The sequence below is a fragment of the Girardinichthys multiradiatus genome, chromosome 6 (assembly GCF_021462225.1).
Source record: "Girardinichthys multiradiatus isolate DD_20200921_A chromosome 6, DD_fGirMul_XY1, whole genome shotgun sequence".
NCBI classification, from domain to species: Eukaryota; Metazoa; Chordata; class Actinopteri; order Cyprinodontiformes; family Goodeidae; genus Girardinichthys; species Girardinichthys multiradiatus.
Genome location: NC_061799.1, coordinates 11565389 through 11585162, shown reverse-complemented (window position 1 = coordinate 11585162; position 19774 = coordinate 11565389). Strand labels below are relative to the sequence as shown.

Sequence of the window (19774 nt, the reverse complement as noted above, 5' to 3'; positions counted from 1 at the left end):
CACACTGAGCCTGGTTCTGCTGGAGGTTTCTTCCTGTTGAAAGGGAGTTTTTCCTCTCCACTGTCGCTACATGCATGCTCAGTATGAGGGATTGCTACAAAGTCAACGCTAGTGACTGTCCACTGTCTTTACAAGCTCATTCAGGAGGAGTGAATGCTGCAAGTCACTGACTGGATGCAATCTGCTGGGTTTCCTTAGACAGAAAAACTTTTTATCCAATTTGAATAAATAACCGAATCTGATTGCACTGTTCAATGGTTACGATGAATTGGAATGTATGTACCTGACTGTTGTGAAGTGTCTTGAGACAACATGTGTTGTGAATTGGCGCTATATAAATAAAACTGAATTGAATTCTCAGCGGCAGTCTTTCCTATTGCCAAATGACCCTGCGGACTACAAGCCAGAGGTCTCAGGGGCTAAAACAATTCAGGCACGCATATGGTATCCTGTGATATCCGGTATAAACATCTGACACCTCGAAAACAGAAAAAAAAAAAAAAAAACGTTTCAACCAGCAGACAGAGGCACTGGAGTGTTTGGAGGAGGAGCTAGTACTGCTATAAAAGACCTCAGAATGAAGTCTTGTCTTCACTCTGCTGGGAAGGGAGACAGTCCCCATCATGTCGTACTATGAGGTAAGCTTGGCTCAGCCGCACATTAGAACATTCAGAGAAGTTCACGAATCAGAGCATAAATCTTTCTTCATCTTTTATCGTGTGCCCCCAGCATATCGTCTTTGACTACCTCAATGACACCGGCTCTGGTTCTGGCTCCGGGGAGGAGGGAGTGGACCTGGAGGAGCCTTGTAATGTCGAGCACCTGATGACAGCTGAGCTTCATAAGGTCTTCTTGCCTGTGGTCTACGCCCTCATCTTCATCCTCGGCATCACCGGAAATGGTCTGGTTGTTGTAGTGTTGGGCTGTCAGCGCAGGTGAGGGGATAGCAACAGGGCCGACGGTGGGATCCTCGTCTTGAGAGATTAAATTAATGCATTGACCAGATTCTCTCTCTGCCTACAGGTCAAAGTGCAGCCTGACAGACTGGTACCGCCTTCATCTCTCTGCTGCTGATCTCCTCTTTGTTTTGGCGCTCCCTTTCTGGGCAGTGGATGCGGCCTTGGCCGATTGGCGTTTTGGGTCAGCCACGTGCATCGGCGTGCACGTGATCTATACCGTCAACCTGTACGGCAGCGTGCTCATCCTGGCGTTCATTAGTCTGGATCGCTACCTGGCAGTGGTCCGAGCAACAGACACAAACACCGGTGGGCTGAGGCAGCTGCTGGCACACAAGGCGGTGTATGTAGGTGAGTACCAAGAAACTGCATTCTCCTTTACCTCACTCCTGCAGTTTGTTAAACATCATCTTTTTTCACCTTACCCAAACCAGAAGAGAGATCTGATGTCATTTTAGAAAGAAAAAAAAAAAAAAAAAAAACAGGACAGAACAGAACAGGACAGCAAACTTTTTAAAAAGATTCTGACATTTCACGTTAGATGAGACAGTTCCACACTGGCAGCTTAAAAAGTCAAAGGTTTCTGGTTAATGCCAAACACTGCTGAGCATGACACTCTGATCCTGTGTTGATCAAAAGCAGATACCCAAACAGGATGTTCAAACCTCTTTTTGTTGTCCTGTGCTCTACAGGTGCATGGTTGCCGGCTACCCTACTGGCTGTCCCAGATATGATATTTGCCCGGACTCAGGAAGGTGGCGAGGGAGCCACCGTGTGCCAGCGCTTTTACCCAGAAGAAAGCGCTCCTGTCTGGGTTGCTGTCTTTCACCTTCAGCTGGTACTGGTGGGCCTAGTGATCCCTGGTCTGGTTCTTCTGGTGTGCTACTGTGTCATCGTGTCCAGGCTGACCCGGGGCCCGTTGGGTGGCCAGAGGCAGAAGCGGCGGGCGGTCAGGACCACCATCGCCTTGGTTCTCTGCTTCTTTGTGTGCTGGTTCCCTTATGGAGCGGGCATCTCTGTGGACGCACTGCTGCGTCTTGAGGTCCTGCCCCGAAGCTGCAGGCTAGAGGCGGCTTTAGGCGTGTGGCTGTCTGTGGCAGAGCCCATGGCGTTCGCACACTGCTGCCTGAACCCTCTGCTTTACGCGTTTCTGGGGGCAGGGTTCAAGAGCTCGGCCCGCAGGGCCCTAACTCTGAGCCGGGCCTCCAGTTTGAAGATTTTACCCCGTAGACGACCTGGGACTTCAACGACCACCGAGTCCGAATCATCCAGTTTACATTCCAGCTAAGGTCTCTCCGAGCTGTTCTGTACATATTATGTGACATATGTAAGAAAGTTTTAAAGAAGTAATGTGGAAAATAAGGTGCAGTCTGCTGGTACATGACTTCTCCTTCTCTGTAGAGTTTCACTTGTGAATATTGTTAATATACCCATGTTCATATACCACTGTGCATGTTTTTAATAAAATATACTAAACCAACTGATGAAACGGTGTTTTTGTGCTTCCTGATCAGAACTGTTTAAATTCCTGCTTCTCCTTTAGTCTCTCAGCTAATGAATAATACCCATACACACAAATGGTCTTTCTGGAGACTGCTTCAGAGATGAAGAAACAAATCCTTGCAGTTTTTTTTTTTTTTTACTAAAAATACCAAGAAGTAAAAAAAACTGGAATAGAATGAACAAGCCCAAAGTAAAGGTTTTTTGTCCTGATCTCTAATCGATACCTGCTCTTGTCTCAAAGATTAAAATCCCTAATTGCTCTTTGGAAAAATGAATGTTGTACTTTACAGTTCCTGTGCTTTAAGGCAGAGCTGGTGAGTCACAGCTGAACAGGTTAAATTGGATAAAAATGTGTCGCAAGGATGTTTCATCTTACTAAACATCAGATTATTTTTTTTTTCCTCTGTTACCTGGTTGACACTGAGTTGTATGGCATCTGGAATCACTGATGCAGGACAAAAACAAGATCCGAAAAATGAAACCGTTCCTGAAAGGGTGTGTGTGATAACCAGGTGTTTCAATCACAGCGTGTGAAACTGAGGCTGACATATCTTGACTAAATACAAACACTTTGTCTTTGTGTTTTGGGAGGGATGGAAGCTTGATTTGTTTTGATGATATAAACAGTTTGTTTCTTCCAAGTGAAAGAGGAAGAAAAACAAACTGGTCCAATGGGTTAGCTTTTTCCAATACCCCTATGCACACACTTTGACAGGAGAGCTTCCCACATTCTTACTTCCACTTGGAAGTGACAGAAACAGAAGCTGGAAGTTCCTGTTTCCCGATGAGAGGAGGAGGAGGTGATGAAGAGATTTGTTTGAGAGAGGAAAGAAAAATAGGCTACAGTGAATTGAGATGCTGAAGAGTCCACTGTGGCAGCAAGCTATGAATCATTATCTACATCCCAGTCTGAAGTGGATCATATATGTTTAGAACAGTATGTGGAAAACACACTTACCTGGTGCCTGTTTGGTTTGCTATTCTTCCCACCCCCATCCTTCATTGACACATTCACAAATACATGGGCAGGAGCAAAAACACACACAATTCACTTCTATTCATAGTGTATTCAAAACAGGAAAGACTTCCTGCTGCTCATTTTAGGAAAAACAAGCAGTTAAAACAATTAAATGCCTGAGCAGCTCTGCTCTCACCAACGCAGAGTTGCAATACAAAACACCAGTTACTCTGAAGGGTCTGAGAGAGCTTCACAAATGTAGTCAATATAACTGTAGAAAGTTTGTTAGTTTTAATGAGTTGGAGTTTTTACACTAAATAGTGTGATTTAACTCACCCTGGACCTCTCAGTCATCCCGTCCTTAAAAGAAAAATGTTCAATAAAAATAGAAAAACAAATAAACTACCTGGTTAGGCAAAGCTAAATTATTACTCAGACTGTTTTCCTATCAACTATTAGCTTTGGTCATCTATCCATCTGGAAAGTGTCCATAGTTCTTTGCTTTTTCTACATTTTTTATTTTACAACCTTATTCCAAAATGGATTAAATTCCCTTTTCCCTAGACATTGTTCACATAATACTCCATCATAACAAAGTGAATGTTATTAAAACATTTAAAACAGTTTAATTTAAAAGATTCACATGAACAGAAGTATTTGCAGTCTTTACTCAGAACTTTGTTCTTTACAAGCTTGGCACACCAGTGTGGGGTATTTTCTACTATTCTTCCCTGCAGATTATCTAAAACTCAGTCAGATTGACTGGCTGAATAAGTAGGCAGCCATTTTTAGGTATTTCTACAGAAGTACAATGGGATTTAGGTTCAGGCTCTGACTGGGCCATTCAATGGGTGGTTCACATTCTGCCCCATGAAGCCAAACCTGTAGCTGTGTGCTTTGGGTCATTCTGTTGTTAGGAGATGAATCATCACTTCAGTCTGAGGCCTAGAGCACTCTGGAGCAGGGTTTCTCTGAGATTTTTCATTTGGCTATGGTCATCTTACCTTGTTTGTGGTCTGGCCCACCACCATGATCCTGCCACCACCATGCTTCACTCACTGTAGGGATGGTGTTAGCCAGGTGATAGACAGTGTCTGTTTTTCTTGAACTTGAACTTCAAGTCATTTGGACCAGTAAAATTTGTTTCATTTGGTCTTACAATCTCTAAGGTGTGTTCAAATGAGCTGCCATGTCCGTCTGCGCAACTCTACCATGATGGCCATATTAGTGGAGTGTATTAGCAATGGCTGATGTTCGGAAGGGTTCTCTGATCTCCACAAGGGAGAACTGGAACCATGACTTTGTGACCGTTGGGCTCTTGAACAACCTATCTGACCAAGACCTTTCTTTGCTAATTACCTAGTTTAGTCAGGCAGTCAGATCTGAGGAGGGTCTTGGTGCTTCCGAAACTATTTTCATTTCCAATAATGAGAACAGAGTGCTTTTCAGGGCATTCTGTGAGGCCAATTTTTTTCTTCCTACTTTTGTGCTTTTTGTAAAGGCTGTTAATACTTATTGCATGCACACAGGATTTTTTTAACAGATGTGCAAAAAAATCTAATTTCTCGTTTTATTTAGTCATTTTGAATAGAGTTATAAAACTTATATAATTAGTTATGTAATAAGGTTGTAACATCAAATGTGAAAAAGTGAAGTGATGAGAATACTTTCTAGATGGCCCACAGGCATTGTGGGCAGATCTGTCTATCAGTACAATCTAAACTACCATCAAATAGCAAATGCAAATAATTTTTATACAGATAAACATGATTTAAGGAAAATAAGTCAATTGATGATCCCCTAAAATGTAATCTGGCAGCATGTAATGCCACCCGTCTGAGAGAATATCAACTTGATGTTTGATTAGACCACGTGTTTCTCCGTAGCATTGTAGTTTTATGTGCACACTGTAGGATTTGTTTTAAGAATATTTTTTTCTCCACATAAATAAAATTGCTGTAACTAAAACAAACAGTTTTTAATGAGTTCTGAACGAAGAGCAAATGTTAGTATATTGGATTATTTTACTTAACTGCATATTACTCAATAAATATCCATATTACTTTGCAGATATCACTTGTAAGTAAAAATTGTTTTCTTTAATTAGTAGGTCAAAAGGAGGTCAAATGGCATGATTCAGTTTCTCCCTGAAAGATTACCCATTTATCTTCCTTCCTTTTTTCTTTCTCTATCTTACTGTACCATATTTGACTAACTTTTCAAATATGTTAAAAATAAAATTAAACAAGAAACTATGCTACTAGGTGCATGTGATTTCAGAAAAGTCCTCTTGACTGTCCTTTTCAAGGAAAGTAAATATGCTACCATGCTATGCTAAGCTAACAGTATGCAAATGGTAGCAAACACACGGGATAAACATGCCTGCACTGTTATTTTGTTCACTGGCTGAAAAAGAAAAAGAAGCTCAGAAAAGTCAACAACAAGAAGCAGTGAATTTGACATATTGTTTCATATTTAGAGTGAAACAAAAATGAATGTAAGGAAGTTAGTACAATTATTAGCATTGTGTTAGCATCCTGTTCTTTCATCTTATTCAGCAAAAGTAAACTTGCTGACAGGTTAGACTAACATAATACAGATTTTAAAGATTAGGAATAATGTAGTACTGATAAGTTACACAAAACTATTCTCAAGTATTACAAATCTATCAAAGTGTGTCTGACTTAGGCAAGGCTTTTTATTTTTTCTGATTCTTTCTTGTTTGATCCTGAGTCTTAGAACTCAGATGCCCTCAACCAACCGGAGTTTCCTGGACAGGAGACATCACTAGGATTGCTCAGCCAATCAGAGAAAAGTCCTTGTTGATAAAACGACCTCCCTGGCTGAACTAGCCGCTCTATTTTAAGGCTTTCAACAAGCCATCATTGTATTGGATAAAGAAAATATTTTCATTTCACAGTTTAACACATGAATCACTATTGAAACTTCGAACTAAGCCTACATTTATTATGGATGAGTGAATTATGCATTTCTCACTTTCTAGATTTTATAAATAAGATCAATCACATAACGGACACTTATATGTATTTAAAGACATTTAAACAAATAGCTTCTGATCACTGGGTTCGGCAATCCCCGAACCCGGTGATGGACACTGGCAGTAAGGGACGCTGTCAAGCTGAAGAAGGAGTCCTATCGGCTGGCTTGTGGGACTCCTAAGGCGGCTGACGGGTACCATGGGGCCAAGCGTACGCGGCCCGAGCGGTGGCAGAGGCAAAAACTTGGGCCTGGGAGGAGTTCAGTGAGGGCATGGAGAAGGACTACCAGTTGGCCTCGAAGCGATTCTGGCAAACCGTCCGCTGCCTCAGGAGGGGGAAGCAGTGTTTACAGCGGGAGTGGGAGGCTGCTGACCTTAACTGGGGACATTATCGGGCGGTGGAAGGAGTACTTCGAGGATCTCCTCAATCCTGTTATCACGCATTCCCTGGTGGAAACAGTGGCTGGGGAGTCGGGGTTGGACTCTTTCATCACCCAGGGTGAAGTCACCGAGGTGGTTAAAAAGCTCCGCGGTGGCAGGGCTTCTGGGATGGATGAGATCCACCCTGAGCACCTCAAGTCTCTGGATGTTGTGGGACTGTCATGGTTGACACGCCTCTTCAACATTGCGTGGCGGTCGGGGATAGTGCCTCTGGATTGGCAAACTGGGGTGGTGGTCCCCCTTCATAAGGAGGGTGTGTTCCAACTACAGGGGGATCACACTCCTTATTCTCCCTGGTAAGGCCTACGCCAGGGTATTGGAGAGGAGAGTCTGGCCAATAGTCGAACCTCGGCTTCAGGAGGAGCAATGTGGTTTTCGTCCTGGCCGTGGAACACTGGAACAGCTCTATACCCTCTACAGGGTATTCGAAGGTTCATGGGAGTTTGCCTAACCGATCCACATGTGTTTTGTGGTCCTGGGGAAAGCATTTGACTGTGTCCCTCATGATGCCTTGTGGGGGGTCCTCCAGGAGTATGGAGTCGGGGGCCCTTTATTAGGGGCCATCCAGTCTCTGTACAAGCGGAGCAGGAGTTTGGTTCGCATTGCCGGCACTAAGTCGGACCTGTTCCCGGTGCATGTTGGACTCTGTCAGGGCTGCCCTTTGTCACCGGTCCTGTTCATAACTTTTATGGACAGGATTTCTAGGCGCTGCCAAAGGCCGGAGGAGGTCTGGTTTGAGGACCAGAGGATTTTGTCTCTTCTTTTTGCAGATGATGTGGTCCTCCTGGCCCCCTCTAGCCAAGACCTACAGCATGCGCTGGGGTGGTTCGCAGCTGAGTGTGAAGCGGCTGGGATGAAGATCAGCTCCTCCAAGTCTGAGGCCATGGTTCTCGACCGGAAAAGGGTGGCTTGTCCTCTTCAGGTTGGAGGGGAGTTCCTGCCTCAAGTGGAGGAGTTTAAGTATCTCGGGGTCTTGTTCACGAGTGAGGGAAGAATGGAGCAGGAGATCGACAGACGGATCGGTGCGGCTGCCACAGTAATGGGGACGCTGTGCTGGTCCGTTGTGGTAAGAGAGAGCTGAGCCGCAAAGCGAAGCTCTCGATTTACCGGTCGGTCTACGTTCCTACCCTCACCTATGGCCATGAACTTTGGGTCATGACCGAAAGAACGAGATCCCGGATACAAGCGGCTGAAATGAGCCTCCTCCGTAGGGTGGCCGGGCACTCCCTTAGAGATAAGGTGAGGAGCTCGGAGAAGAGCTGCTGCTCCTCCACATCGAGAGAAGCCAGTTGAGGTGGCTCGGGCATCTATACCGGATGCCTCCTGGACGCATTCCTTGGGAGGTGTTCCAGGCACGTCCCACTGGGAGGAGGCCCAGGGGACGACCCAGGACACGCTGGAGGGACTATGTCTCTCAGCTGGCCTGGGAACGCCTTGGGCTCCACCCGGAGGAGCTGAGGGATGTCTGGGTGTCTCTGCTGAGTCTGCTGCCCCCGTGACCCGGTCCCGGATAAGCGGAAGACGACGAGTACGAGCTTTTGATCATGGCAGCATTGCAAAGTCCTAAAAACATAAATATTTTCAAAATTTTAAGAACAAATTTGTGTGGAATAAGACACCATTTTAACAAGATGTAAAGTCATGGCAAAGAGTTGAGCATGGAACATTTTTAAGACCTTGGTGAAAGTAATTAAATGAATCTGAAAGGTCAGATCTAATGTGTTCGTGTGTACTACAAAAAACATGACAGCACTCTTATTTTGCGTATGTTTGGAGAGGAAATAATTTTAAATTGTGTTAAATATTTATAAAAAAAAACACAATATAATAAAGCTAGCACTTGCATTAACAATACAACCCAAGTTAACATGAAACAAATGATAAACATTATGTATAAACATACCACCACTTTCAGTTTGTGTCCATTTACAGACTGATAATTTGAAATAGCTTCAAAAAATCACCAACATAAGACAGGGAATGTAACTTTTTCGTATTAATATAGAAAGGTAAAAACAGAAATTGAGCGTTGCTGTTAGCAACCTACTCTTTTGGTTGCAACAAAAATGCAAAGTTACACCTGAATTTAGAAAAGTAAGTCTAGATAAAAATAACAAAAACTAAAATTTGCAACTACAAAAAGAAGAATACTAAATGGCAGAAAATATGGGTCGTTTCTTTCACACCCAATACAGAAAAACTTGGATTTAAATCTCTTCCTGAATAATTCTCAGTTGCAGACTTGACATAAAATGGAGTACGAGAAAGACTGTTCAATTTTGTGTTGTCTGGCTTGAATGTAAAACCCTTTAACTTGGCTCAGTTTGGTTTAAAATTTAGTGCACATAAGCACATCACCAAAACAAAGACAATGTCTCAAAGCCTGAACCTAAACACACCAGGAAACCGTCTCCTTTAAACATTTTTTCCTCTTCTTGTTCATATCCTGCTTCTCGTGCAACAGTTTCTTCCCATTGTTTAGCATTTCACCTGCTAGGTTGGACCTGACGGCATCAAAAATGTAATTTGTCTGCAAGATCAGGTTCCAAGTCTGTATGTGGACATGAACTGTTTGATCTGTGCCCATATCCTGCATGTGAGAGTGAATGCACAGTAATGTTACTAGAAGAGAAAAAACTGACCAGGAGATTAGTGATAAATGCATTTTTGGCTGATTATTGCTACTTAAAGATTGCAGGAGCGATGATGGCAGTCCTGTTGTGTGAGTGTTGGTGGGCTTTTGTGTTTTTGCCTTACAGATGGTCAGGTTCCCTCATATTCATACGAGCTGAGCTTCCTGCTGCTGAACAATTGTGGGAACACCAGAGGTCAAGACAAAAGGAGAAGTCAAAAAGGGGAGAGAGACTGGGCTGCATCCAAATGGTCCACAATAACTTCCTGCCTTATTCCTGGCAGGTCTATACAATGTGACAGGTGGAACCAATAGCCTGCCAGGAGTGTTTGTATTGACCATAGCAGGTGTAGGCGTGAGAATCATGTCAGCTCTGAAATAGAGATCAATGGGTTTTAGATTATAACTTGTATGGTGCTGGGACAGAAAGCTGCAGAGGTTGACTACAGACATTTAAAGCTAAATGGGTTTTTCTGGTTCCTCTGGTTCTACTGGAATGCCCACAATTATTATTGAGCAAGGCACTAGTAACTAGGAATCTTTAAAGGAAATTTCACAGGGGATTATTTTTGATCCATCCATCCATTATGTACACCCACCTATTCTTCCATAGGGGCTGGTGCCTATCTCCAAGTGGTAACTAGATGCAAGGCAGTGGGTACCCTGGACAGATTAAACATTCAACTCATAGCTGGGTAAATGAAATATACCAAGATTCTTTAAATTCACCATTTAAAAATGAACAAGAAGAGGAACAATCTGGTCTGATCATTCCCCCTCCACATGAGGCTCTCAGTGTTATCTTTTAAACCCAGAAACTATATATTTAATTTCTATTAAATGTAATACAAAAAGTAAATATATGTAAAACGAGCACTTTTCTCCAATTATGCGAAAGACCTGATGTGATTGTCAGACAAAGCACCTTCCACTGACTGCATCCTTACTCATGTGGAGAGATCGCTCCAAAAATACTGAATGAAAGTTACTGAAAGTTATTAAATCTGTTTATTTTAACCATTTAGTAAGGTTAAAAATCTGAATTAATTTGGCAGAAATATATTTAGTGAGTCTGAAATCACATTTCTTGTGAAACTTACATTTTAGCAAGAATTTCACATGTTTTTACTAAATCCCACACAGTTTTCTGTTATTAATGACATTTAATAATATTTTGTAATGAAACTGACTTCAGTTTTTGTATCCATTTTATTCAAAGTTCTGGTCATTTAAAACTACTCAGTTATGTTTCATGTCACGTTGTTGCCATAGTTTTTTAAGTAATCTGTAGCGAACGTTTTTACAGTGAAACAAGTTTAGGTCAAGAGTATCTTTAATCAACTGACTTAACAGGCATATAACCAGTGTTTGAAAACCTACTACACCTAAAACTTCTACTTTGTTTGTAGAATATATATATTACTCATTTTACTCAATGGCACGGAAGTCCACTTTTTATTTTTATATAATGCATTTTTTTTCTAACTTTTTGCTTGATATTATATCCCTTCACATCAAAATGTATCAATAATATTATTATTAATAATATTAGGAGCACTAGTAGTAGTACAGTACAGTATACATAAAGTAGATTGGCTTTAAACAACCCAAATTCCAGTCCTCCGTACTCTATAAAATTTCCAGAGAGCATTTATTTGCACTTGTAGTGGTTGCTTTAATATTAATACAACAGCCGGGAATCAGTTTGTAAATCGTAAAATGACTGATCGCCGCCACCAAGCGGCCACTAGTGGGAACTGCAACAACACAATATTTTTATAGTCATTCTCAAGAAACAACATAGTAAGAATATTTACCAAAATTGTTTCTTTTTAATCCTAGGCTTTTTATTGCATGGTTGTGTACAGCTTGAATGTCACCACATTTTTTAGTATAATCTTAAAACTCTTTTACACATTACTAAGAAACTGCTGCACAGAACCGGAAAGTCCTCATTGGGCCAGAGCTGGACCAAGGCAAAAGCGAGTGGTAACTCACTAACATTCATTGGGCTTCTATAAATGCTTGAATTTTAACACAGACCATAGATTTAAAAAGTGCATATTTGTTTGTTGAAAATGGGAATACTATCATGTTTGATTTGTGCGTTTGTTTGGTCTTTAAATTTAGGATTGAAAAAAAATTGCAATTTTTTTGTAAAAGTGCAAAGAACAATCTTCGTTGTTTAATTGTGTTAATATGGTTACAATCTAATGGGACGAGTTTAATCTTTTGTATGTGTTTGAGCTCGGCTCGTTCCTAAATACATCTCAGCAAATGACAAGCAGTCACTCGTGGTTGCTTTAAAGCTCAGTCTCTTAAACCTGACCCTCGCTCCCAGATTCCACCAAATCTACTTTGGATCGCTGTTAGTGGTCGTGATGTTCTTAACTGGAAGTAGGGCCCTTAATCAAAATCTGTCCCATACAACTTTGTACCAGCCCTGCCATTCTAGTAGCCAAGCCTACTTTAAATTTCTGACTAATCATACACTAGAAAAAAGTTTTCTGCTTGAAACAAGCAGTGATCCCCTGTAAAAATCATATTAGTGGCGTTACCTTTGATCATTTACAGTTAGTCCTGACAAGTACTTTTTAATGCAAGATTGCACTTTATTAAATGTTTTAATTTGCATGTATTGTTTTGAAAATAATGTACTACAAATGCCCTGGAAGCTAACTGAATTATATGTCATTGAACGATTAACAGGCACGTTTTTTCCACCCATGAACATTAGCAGCAAACACGCCGCGGTAACAAGCAGAGGAACATCCTGTCATGTGACGTTTTCTCCTCTGTTTGACTACAAACCGGAAAATATTTGCATGGTGGCTCTGACTGGTCGAGAGCGGCGCGCCAAACGTCACGTGGCTTTGCTTTTCGCGCGAAAGTGTCCTCTGTTGTCGAGAGAGGAGCGTGCTGAACGAACCGGGGAAGAGACCAGCAGAAACTTTCCCAGTTTGTGTTTTTTTCCCCCACAACTCTTTTGACTGCAGTTTGACGGTGTAGCATCATGGATGTGGCCACAGCAACCGCGGAGACTGCCGGGGCGACCGTGAAGGACGAGCTGGCTGAAAAATGTCAGAAGTTATTCCAGGCCTTCTTAGAGGAGTAAGTGAGGCGACGCAGCATTGTGCTCGGCCCTGACACCCCCGACTCTCTTTGTATTTGCGGGGATACATCGCGGTGCTGAACAGTTGGTGCTGGTCTGGATAGCTGTATCTGATAAGAGTTTATCTCCTGAGCAGGTTTCAGACCGGGGACGGGGAGGTGAAGTATGTCCGGGAGACCGAGGAGCTCATCAGGCCCGAGAGAAACACTCTTCTGGTGAGCTTCATAGACCTGGACTGCTTCAATCAGGAGCTGGCCACCACCATCCAGGAGGAGTACTACAGGTGAGCCAACCTCATGATCCCCCATCATGCCGCCTCACAACCTCAGTATGATCAGGAGAAAAATGTAAATGTGGGGTCTTTTGTTTCCAGAGTGTATCCCTTCCTTTGCCGGGCTGTTTGCAACGTTGCTCGGGATCATGGGAATGTCCCTCTCAACAAGGAGTTCTACGTTGCTTTTGAAGATCTTCCCACCAGACACAAGTGAGACACTGTTCAGTTTCAGTCAGGTGCTTTGATGTAAATCACATGTGCAAAGATGAATTTATTGTCTGTAATATAGGATCCGTGAGTTGTCCTCCATGCGTATTGGCACCCTGGTGAAGATCAGTGGTCAGGTGGTGAGGACACACCCAGTCCACCCTGAGCTGGTAAGATAACTTGTACCATCATGAGACCATAGCATACCCAGTGCCTTGCAGAAGTATTCATTCCCCTTTGACATGTTGCCAGGTTATAACCACATATTTTGATGAATTTTTTTAGGGATTTGATGTGATAGATCTACAGAAGTAGTGCATAATTGTGATGTGGCAGCACACGGTGAATGACAAAATGTAAAACAGCACACTGTTTGCTGTGTGTTGCCAGGTGAGCGGCACCTTCCTGTGCATGGACTGCCAGGCGGTGATCAAAGATGCCCCTCAGCAGTTCAAATACTCCCCACCAACCATCTGCAGGAACCCTGTCTGCAACAACCGCTCCCGCTTCCATCTCGACACGCACAAATCCAAGTTCGTCGATTTCCAGAAGGTAACGCAGAAGAACGTCGCTTACCCGCAATCGCATACTGCAGGTTTCTGATACCGTTTGATTCTTGTGCATTCAGGTGCGGATCCAGGAGACTCAGGCAGAGCTGCCTCGAGGATCAATCCCACGTTCGCTAGAGATCATCCTGAGGGCGGAAGCCGTGGAGACGGCTCAGGCCGGAGACCGCTGTGACTTCACAGGAACCCTCATCGTCGTGCCAGACGTCTCCCAGCTCAGCACTCCTGGTATGATTTTAATCCCAAGCAGTTAAGCATTTCAATTAAACAAGTTTTTACTTTCATAATTATTTATATGTGTTTAATTTCTCCAGGCTTGCGAGCAGAGACCAGCACTCGTGTTCCTGGAGGTCCCCAGGGCTCTGAGTCTGAAGGTCTGAGAGGACTGAAAGCTTTGGGTGTGAGAGAGCTGTCATACAGACTGGCCTTCCTGGCATGTAACGTGGCCCCAACTAACCCACGTGTAAGAAACACACACTGCAGCTAAAACACCCCAAACAACCTCTTGGAGTCTGTTACGAAGGCATAACTTTGTCTCTTCCTGTTGCAGTTCGGAGGGAAAGAGCTGCGCGACGAGGAGCAAACGGCTGAAAGCATCAAGAGCCAGATGACAGAGAAGGAGTGGGAGAAAGTGTTTGAGATGAGCCAGGACAAGAATCTGTACCATAACCTCTGTACCAGCCTTTTCCCCACCATCCACGGTCAGACCTTCAGCCTCTGCAGCCTTTTTTCCAAGCATATAAGAAGCTGTGACCCTTCAGTTAAGTGATGAGGATGATTTGATCTTTAAGGTAACGACGAGGTGAAGCGCGGCATCCTACTCATGCTGTTCGGAGGTGTTCCCAAGACGACCATGGAGGGAACCTCTCTGAGGGGAGACGTCAACGTCTGCATCGTTGGAGACCCAAGTACCGCGAAGAGCCAGTTCCTCAAGTATGGAACATGCCTTCAGCTGGAAAATAGGTCCTCACTTTTATTCAGACTCGGTCAGCCTTTTTATGTTCGACTGTGTGTGTTCAGGCACGTGGAGGAGTTCTGTCCCAGAGCAGTGTACACCAGCGGCAAGGCCAGCACCGCTGCAGGTCTGACAGCAGCTGTGGTCCGCGACGAGGAGTCCCATGAGTTCGTCATCGAAGCTGGAGCCCTGATGCTGGCAGACAACGTGAGGGTTTGAAGCTCAACAAGGCCCCTCATTGACCTTCAGCGACACATATTGTACTGAAACCGATCATATTTGCTTTCAGGGCGTGTGCTGCATCGATGAGTTTGACAAGATGGACCTCAAGGATCAGGTGGCCATCCACGAAGCCATGGAGCAGCAGACCATCAGCATCACCAAGGCTGGAGTCAAGGTAACGCCCATCATTCCAACATGCAGTGCATTGCAAAACTATTCACACCCCTGAAATGTTTGCACCTTTTGTCTCGTTACAACCACAAATGACAATGGGTTTTATGCAATAGGCCAACCCAGTGTGGTAGGACATTGTGAAGTGGAAGGTCGGATGAAACCAAAATCTGCACTTTTTGGCCAATTCCCTTCGTGGCTGCAAATTTAACACTGCACATTCCATTGATGGCACCATCTCCACTGTCAAACAAGGCAGTGGCAGCGTCATGCTGTGGGCTTTATTTTAGTGGGCACAAGAAAGCCTGGACATAGTTTAAGGGAAGATGGCTGGAGCTAAATTTACGAGAATAATTGAAGGAACCTGTTGAAGGCTGCAGAAGATTTGAGACTGAGATGGAGATTCACCTGTGGGACAGCACCCCTGAACAGACCGCCATAGCTGGCTTAGAATAATACACATTCATCTGGGGGAATGGCCTAGTTAAAGTCCAGAACGCAATCCCAATAGTGAATCAGTAAAAAAAAAAAAATTGTAATCAATTTGACCTGAGTTGAAACAATTTTGTGGAAAAGAATTGCAAAAAGAAATTTCTGTGTGCAAAGGGGATGGAGACATGCCCCGAAAAATTCAGATTTATTTATATATTTAAAAAAAAAACGCCATGCATTTTCCTTCCATTTCCAAGTATGTGTTGGTTCATCATCTCAATATTGACATTTGTGGTTGAGGTGTTTTTAAGGGGTATGAATACATTCAGAAGGCTCTGTAATGTCCTACAAAATGTACGTAGAACAGCAACAGACAGCCAAGAAATGAGAAGAAGTACACGTCACATGACATGGAGGGTGAAACATAATTACGTAAATAGCTGGAAGGTCCTTCAGCCTCCTCATCTTCCTGCTGCAGGCCACCCTGAACGCACGCACCTCCATCCTGGCTGCTGCCAACCCCGTCAGCGGGCGCTACGACCGCAGCAAGAGTCTGAAACAAAACGTCAACCTGACCGCCCCCATCATGAGCCGCTTCGACCTCTTCTTCATCCTGGTGGACGAATGCAATGAGGTGTGTGTGTGCGGACGGTGCAGTCTGCCTGGTTTAAATATTATTGTTCATGTCTAACTCCTGTTTGTTTTTAAGACCATCAAGCTTGTCCTGTCTTTCTCGCATCCTGTCATTGCTGTGGAAAAACGTCTGATCTAATCAGTGTTTGTGTATCTCAGGTCACGGATTATGCCATCGCCAGACGCATTGTGGACCTGCACTCCCGTGTGGAGGAGTCTGTGGACAGACTGTACTCTCTGGATGAGATCCGCAGATACCTGCTCTTCGCCCGGCAGTTTAAGCCTAAGGTGGGTGGAGCCTGGCCTCTCAGTTGTGTTTTTATTTTTATTTTTACTTTCTTCCGTTATCTTTTACTTGTTGTACACTTATAGAGACACTATAAAAACAAAGGGAGCAAAAATGATTCGTACAAATATTTCACTCCACATAATATGGCGTTTGGTCCGAGTCTTTTAGTCTCGGGTATAGCAGCGTTAAGCCAAAAGTATTCAAACCCCCAACGCTTTTTATTTTTTTACATCCACACACGTCAGTGTATATAATTGGGATTTTGTTTGAGAGGTCAACACAAGGCAGTGCGTAATTGCAAAGTAAAAGGAGAAGGAGTTGGTTCAGATTCTACGCTCTGAAAATTTAAAGCCAATTTCAGAATTGTGTTTAATTATTTGGGGGACCTAAAGGTAATTAGACTAACTAATAAAACTTGACTATTCAAGCATGGTTTGAAGTTTAATCATTTCTACCAAAATGTTCAGTATTCTATAAAAATGCTGAAAAAAGCTAGGAATCGAGGTCTGGAAAAGCCTAGAATGTTGCAAAGATAAACATGTTTTCAAGAATGGAAAAAAAGTCGTCGTAAAGACGGGCCCAAGAGGTCCTGTTTGGTTTTCCTCAAGCCGTATGTGTAGAAGATGATCTGATCGGATTGGACCAAAATTTAACGTGTCTGTCTACATGCTAAATGCTGTGGTGGAAACCAATCCCAGCATATCACCCCAACATGGCAGTGGCAGCATTATGCGGCTCGGATCCTTTTCTTTAACAGGGGCATGGAAGCTGGTCAGAGTTAAGGTGGATGAAGCTAAAGACAGGGCAATTATAGATGATGACCTGTTGGAGGGTAAAGAAGACTTGAGGCTTGGTCAGAGGTTCACCTTTCAGCAGGACATCAACACTAATCATACAGCCAGAGCTACAGTGGAATGATGTAGATCAAAGCATAAAGGGCAGAATATAGTCGGACGTATTGTGAGCAGCGCGGACCCCGTGTGTACTGTCCATAGTGTTCATAGTCGAGTGCACCGGTGTCTTATATTTCTGGTGACAAATTCCTACATTTCTCACAGTTTCTGCCATGGCGTCATCGAACGCGGAGGCGGAACTAATTTGCCGTGTAGCTTTGGAAAAACAAAAAGAAAAGAAGGTGGTGTTGAAGGCCATTAAACCACACTAGGGACGAAGAAGAGGAATACCACCTCTCAGTGCGAGGCAGACAGTGGCCGTGACGCTGCGCGCAATCGCGACCGGCTGCTCGCAGCAGTGTGTCCTGCCGAGCCGTTTATTGCCCGACACCGCTTAACTGTGTTAGAATGGTCCAGTCAAAGTCCAGATGGGGTTTGTGGTCACATCCCATCCAGTCTGATTAAGTTTCAGCTGTTTTGTAATGATGTCAGTCTCTAGCTGTACAAAGCTAGCAGAGACGCACCCCAACAGACTCGCAGCTGCAGTGGAAGGTGGTTCCACCGGCTGAATGGACACCACACTGTCCTGCGTTTTATTTTTAAAAAATGAAACCATATATTGTTTTCTTTTCCAAAACGTACCCTTTTGTTGATCGGTCTTGTGAAATACACTGCTGAACATGTTCATTGTGTCTTTGTGTGCTGTGCACCCTCGCAGATCTCCAGTGAATCAGAGGAGTTCATCGTGGAGCAGTACAAGCGTCTCCGTCAGCGCGACGGCTCTGGGAGCGTGTCCAAATCTTCCTGGAGGATAACGGTGCGACAGCTGGAGAGCATGATCCGCCTTTCAGAGGCCATGGCACGCATGCACTGCTGTGATGAGGTAGACGCGACCGCCACAAACGGATAACACGCAGTCAGCATGAGATGTGTATGAAGGGCTTCACTCGTGTTGAGTCCCTTGGGTTTCTGCCCTTAAAGTCTTCCTGAAAAGGAACCCAACTCAACAGAGAAAAATCAATAACTTTATATCTTTTTATTGGTTAAAAATGTAAAAAAAAAAAAACAACTCTTTTTCTCTTCATGTAACCAGGTGCAGCCTAAACATGTGAAGGAAGCTTTCCGTCTTCTGAACAAATCCATCATCAGGGTGGAGACTCCTGACATCAACCTGGAGCAGGAGGAAGAACTGGAGGAGGAGCAGCAGGAGGAGGATGGTATGGTCAATTAAATAAATGTGCCTCCAAATACATGTTGCTCTAAACCTTCAATCTGCAGGCTAATTTAACTATTTAACTATTTAACTAAGTTTTTTCACATTTTCATGACCTTCAAGCTAATAATACGGGGATTTTTAATTTATAAATGGCTAGTGATGCAGGAAGCTGCCAAAAGGTCTTTCCCAAATAAGGTGGCTGTTCAGAGTTCTGAATCGCACATGGATGCACAGTATTGGAAAGTATAGTGGAAGAAAAAAGTGTGGTGGAAAAAGATTTCGTATATTAACATTTTTTGCTCTGTAGGCAACAATGTCCCAAATGGAGTGAACGGCCATGTTGATGGTGTGAACGGTCACCCGGACAACGGCGGCCAGCCCAAGCCATCTCTCCGTCTGTCCTTTGCCGAGTACAAGCGCATCTCCAACCTGCTGGTGCTGCATCTGCGCAGAGCAGAGGATGGTGAGAAATGTTCTTTTGTATTTGTTTCACTACAGTCCATACATGTAGCTCATCCCTATCTTTCTGTCCTTTTTTAATTCATTTTGTAGCTGAAGAAGAGGAGGAGTTGAGGAAAACAGCAGTGGTTAACTGGTATCTCACGGAGATCGAGTCAGAGATAGATTCTGAGGAAGAGCTCATCAACAGGAAGGGGCTGATAGAGAAGGTCATCGACCGGCTGGTCCACTATGTGAGTTAATTCTTTGCTACAATATGTATATTTTTCTTAAATGAGATAACATCCAGTTTTAACATGGAATTCTGGTTTCCTCAGGACCACATCCTGATCGAGCTGTCTCAGGCAGGGCTGAAGGGTTCAGAGTCGGAGAGCTCAGAGGGAGACGTTGTTCTGGTCGTCAACCCCAACTACATCTTGGAGGACTGAACAACCTCTTCAAGCAAACACGATTAACGTGTTTTACGGATGCTCACATGTGCCACACGTATCCCAGAAAGGTTCCAGATGATGTTAGACTGTTTGAGTTGATCTCTGATGTACAAAGACCAAAATTTGACTCGTGACACAGTAAAATGTAAATATGCTGCTGCTGGTTTCGTCAGTTAAACTTTTCTGAACTGTGCAAACTGCTCATTTTGTTGCAGAACTGTATAATAGACAAACACCAATGCTTAAACTAGTTTTCGAGCTGTATTATTGTAAGATTGTAACATGAAGAGAATAGGGGAATGTTGGTTGAAGTAATAAAACTGTTTTGTTAAACACAGATCTGCCTTGGTACAAGTGCATCTCAATTATCCCTGAAATGTTGTTGGACTGAAACTATGCTAACTCATTTTACGCCTTTATTTTCAT

At 43.5% G+C, this 19774-nt stretch overlaps 2 protein-coding genes across 2 annotated transcripts; both read left to right on the top strand.

Annotated features, from left to right (window-relative positions):
• Nucleotides 1-486: 486 nt before the first annotated feature.
• On the top strand, nt 487-2440 carry LOC124870191 (C-X-C chemokine receptor type 4-like). Its single transcript, XM_047368719.1, has 4 exons — nt 487-638; nt 730-935; nt 1024-1307; nt 1649-2440. The coding sequence occupies exons 1-4, from the start codon at nt 624-626 to the stop codon at nt 2242-2244; spliced, it is 1101 nt and encodes a 366-aa protein (XP_047224675.1). The 5' UTR covers nt 487-623; the 3' UTR covers nt 2245-2440.
• A 9868-nt stretch (nt 2441-12308) lies between these two features.
• Nucleotides 12309-19685, top strand: mcm6 (minichromosome maintenance complex component 6). The gene is made up of 18 exons (XM_047368350.1): nt 12309-12599; nt 12737-12883; nt 12974-13084; nt 13164-13251; nt 13472-13633; nt 13710-13875; nt 13962-14110; nt 14198-14348; nt 14439-14580; nt 14668-14809; nt 14892-14999; nt 15906-16061; nt 16220-16348; nt 17961-18125; nt 18336-18459; nt 18766-18921; nt 19011-19150; nt 19235-19685. The coding sequence occupies exons 1-18, from the start codon at nt 12502-12504 to the stop codon at nt 19343-19345; spliced, it is 2445 nt and encodes an 814-aa protein (XP_047224306.1). The 5' UTR covers nt 12309-12501; the 3' UTR covers nt 19346-19685.
• The last annotated feature ends 89 nt before the right edge of the window (nt 19686-19774 follow it).

What these genes read in the sequence shown, in the direction of transcription:
- LOC124870191 (XM_047368719.1), top strand. An exon ending in GTGTTGGGCTGTCAGCGCAG is followed by an intron (nt 936 to 1,023) that starts GTGAGGGGATAG and finishes CTCTGCCTACAG; the next exon opens with GTCAAAGTGCAGCCTGACAG. An exon ending in ACACAAGGCGGTGTATGTAG is followed by an intron (nt 1,308 to 1,648) that starts GTGAGTACCAAG and finishes TGTGCTCTACAG; the next exon opens with GTGCATGGTTGCCGGCTACC.
- mcm6 (XM_047368350.1), top strand. Translation starts at nt 12,502, where the DNA reads ATGGATGTGGCCACAGCAACCGCGGAGACTGCCGGGGCGACCGTGAAG. An exon ending in TCACCAAGGCTGGAGTCAAG is followed by an intron (nt 15,000 to 15,905) that starts GTAACGCCCATC and finishes TTCCTGCTGCAG; the next exon opens with GCCACCCTGAACGCACGCAC. An exon ending in GGAGCAGCAGGAGGAGGATG is followed by an intron (nt 18,460 to 18,765) that starts GTATGGTCAATT and finishes TTTGCTCTGTAG; the next exon opens with GCAACAATGTCCCAAATGGA.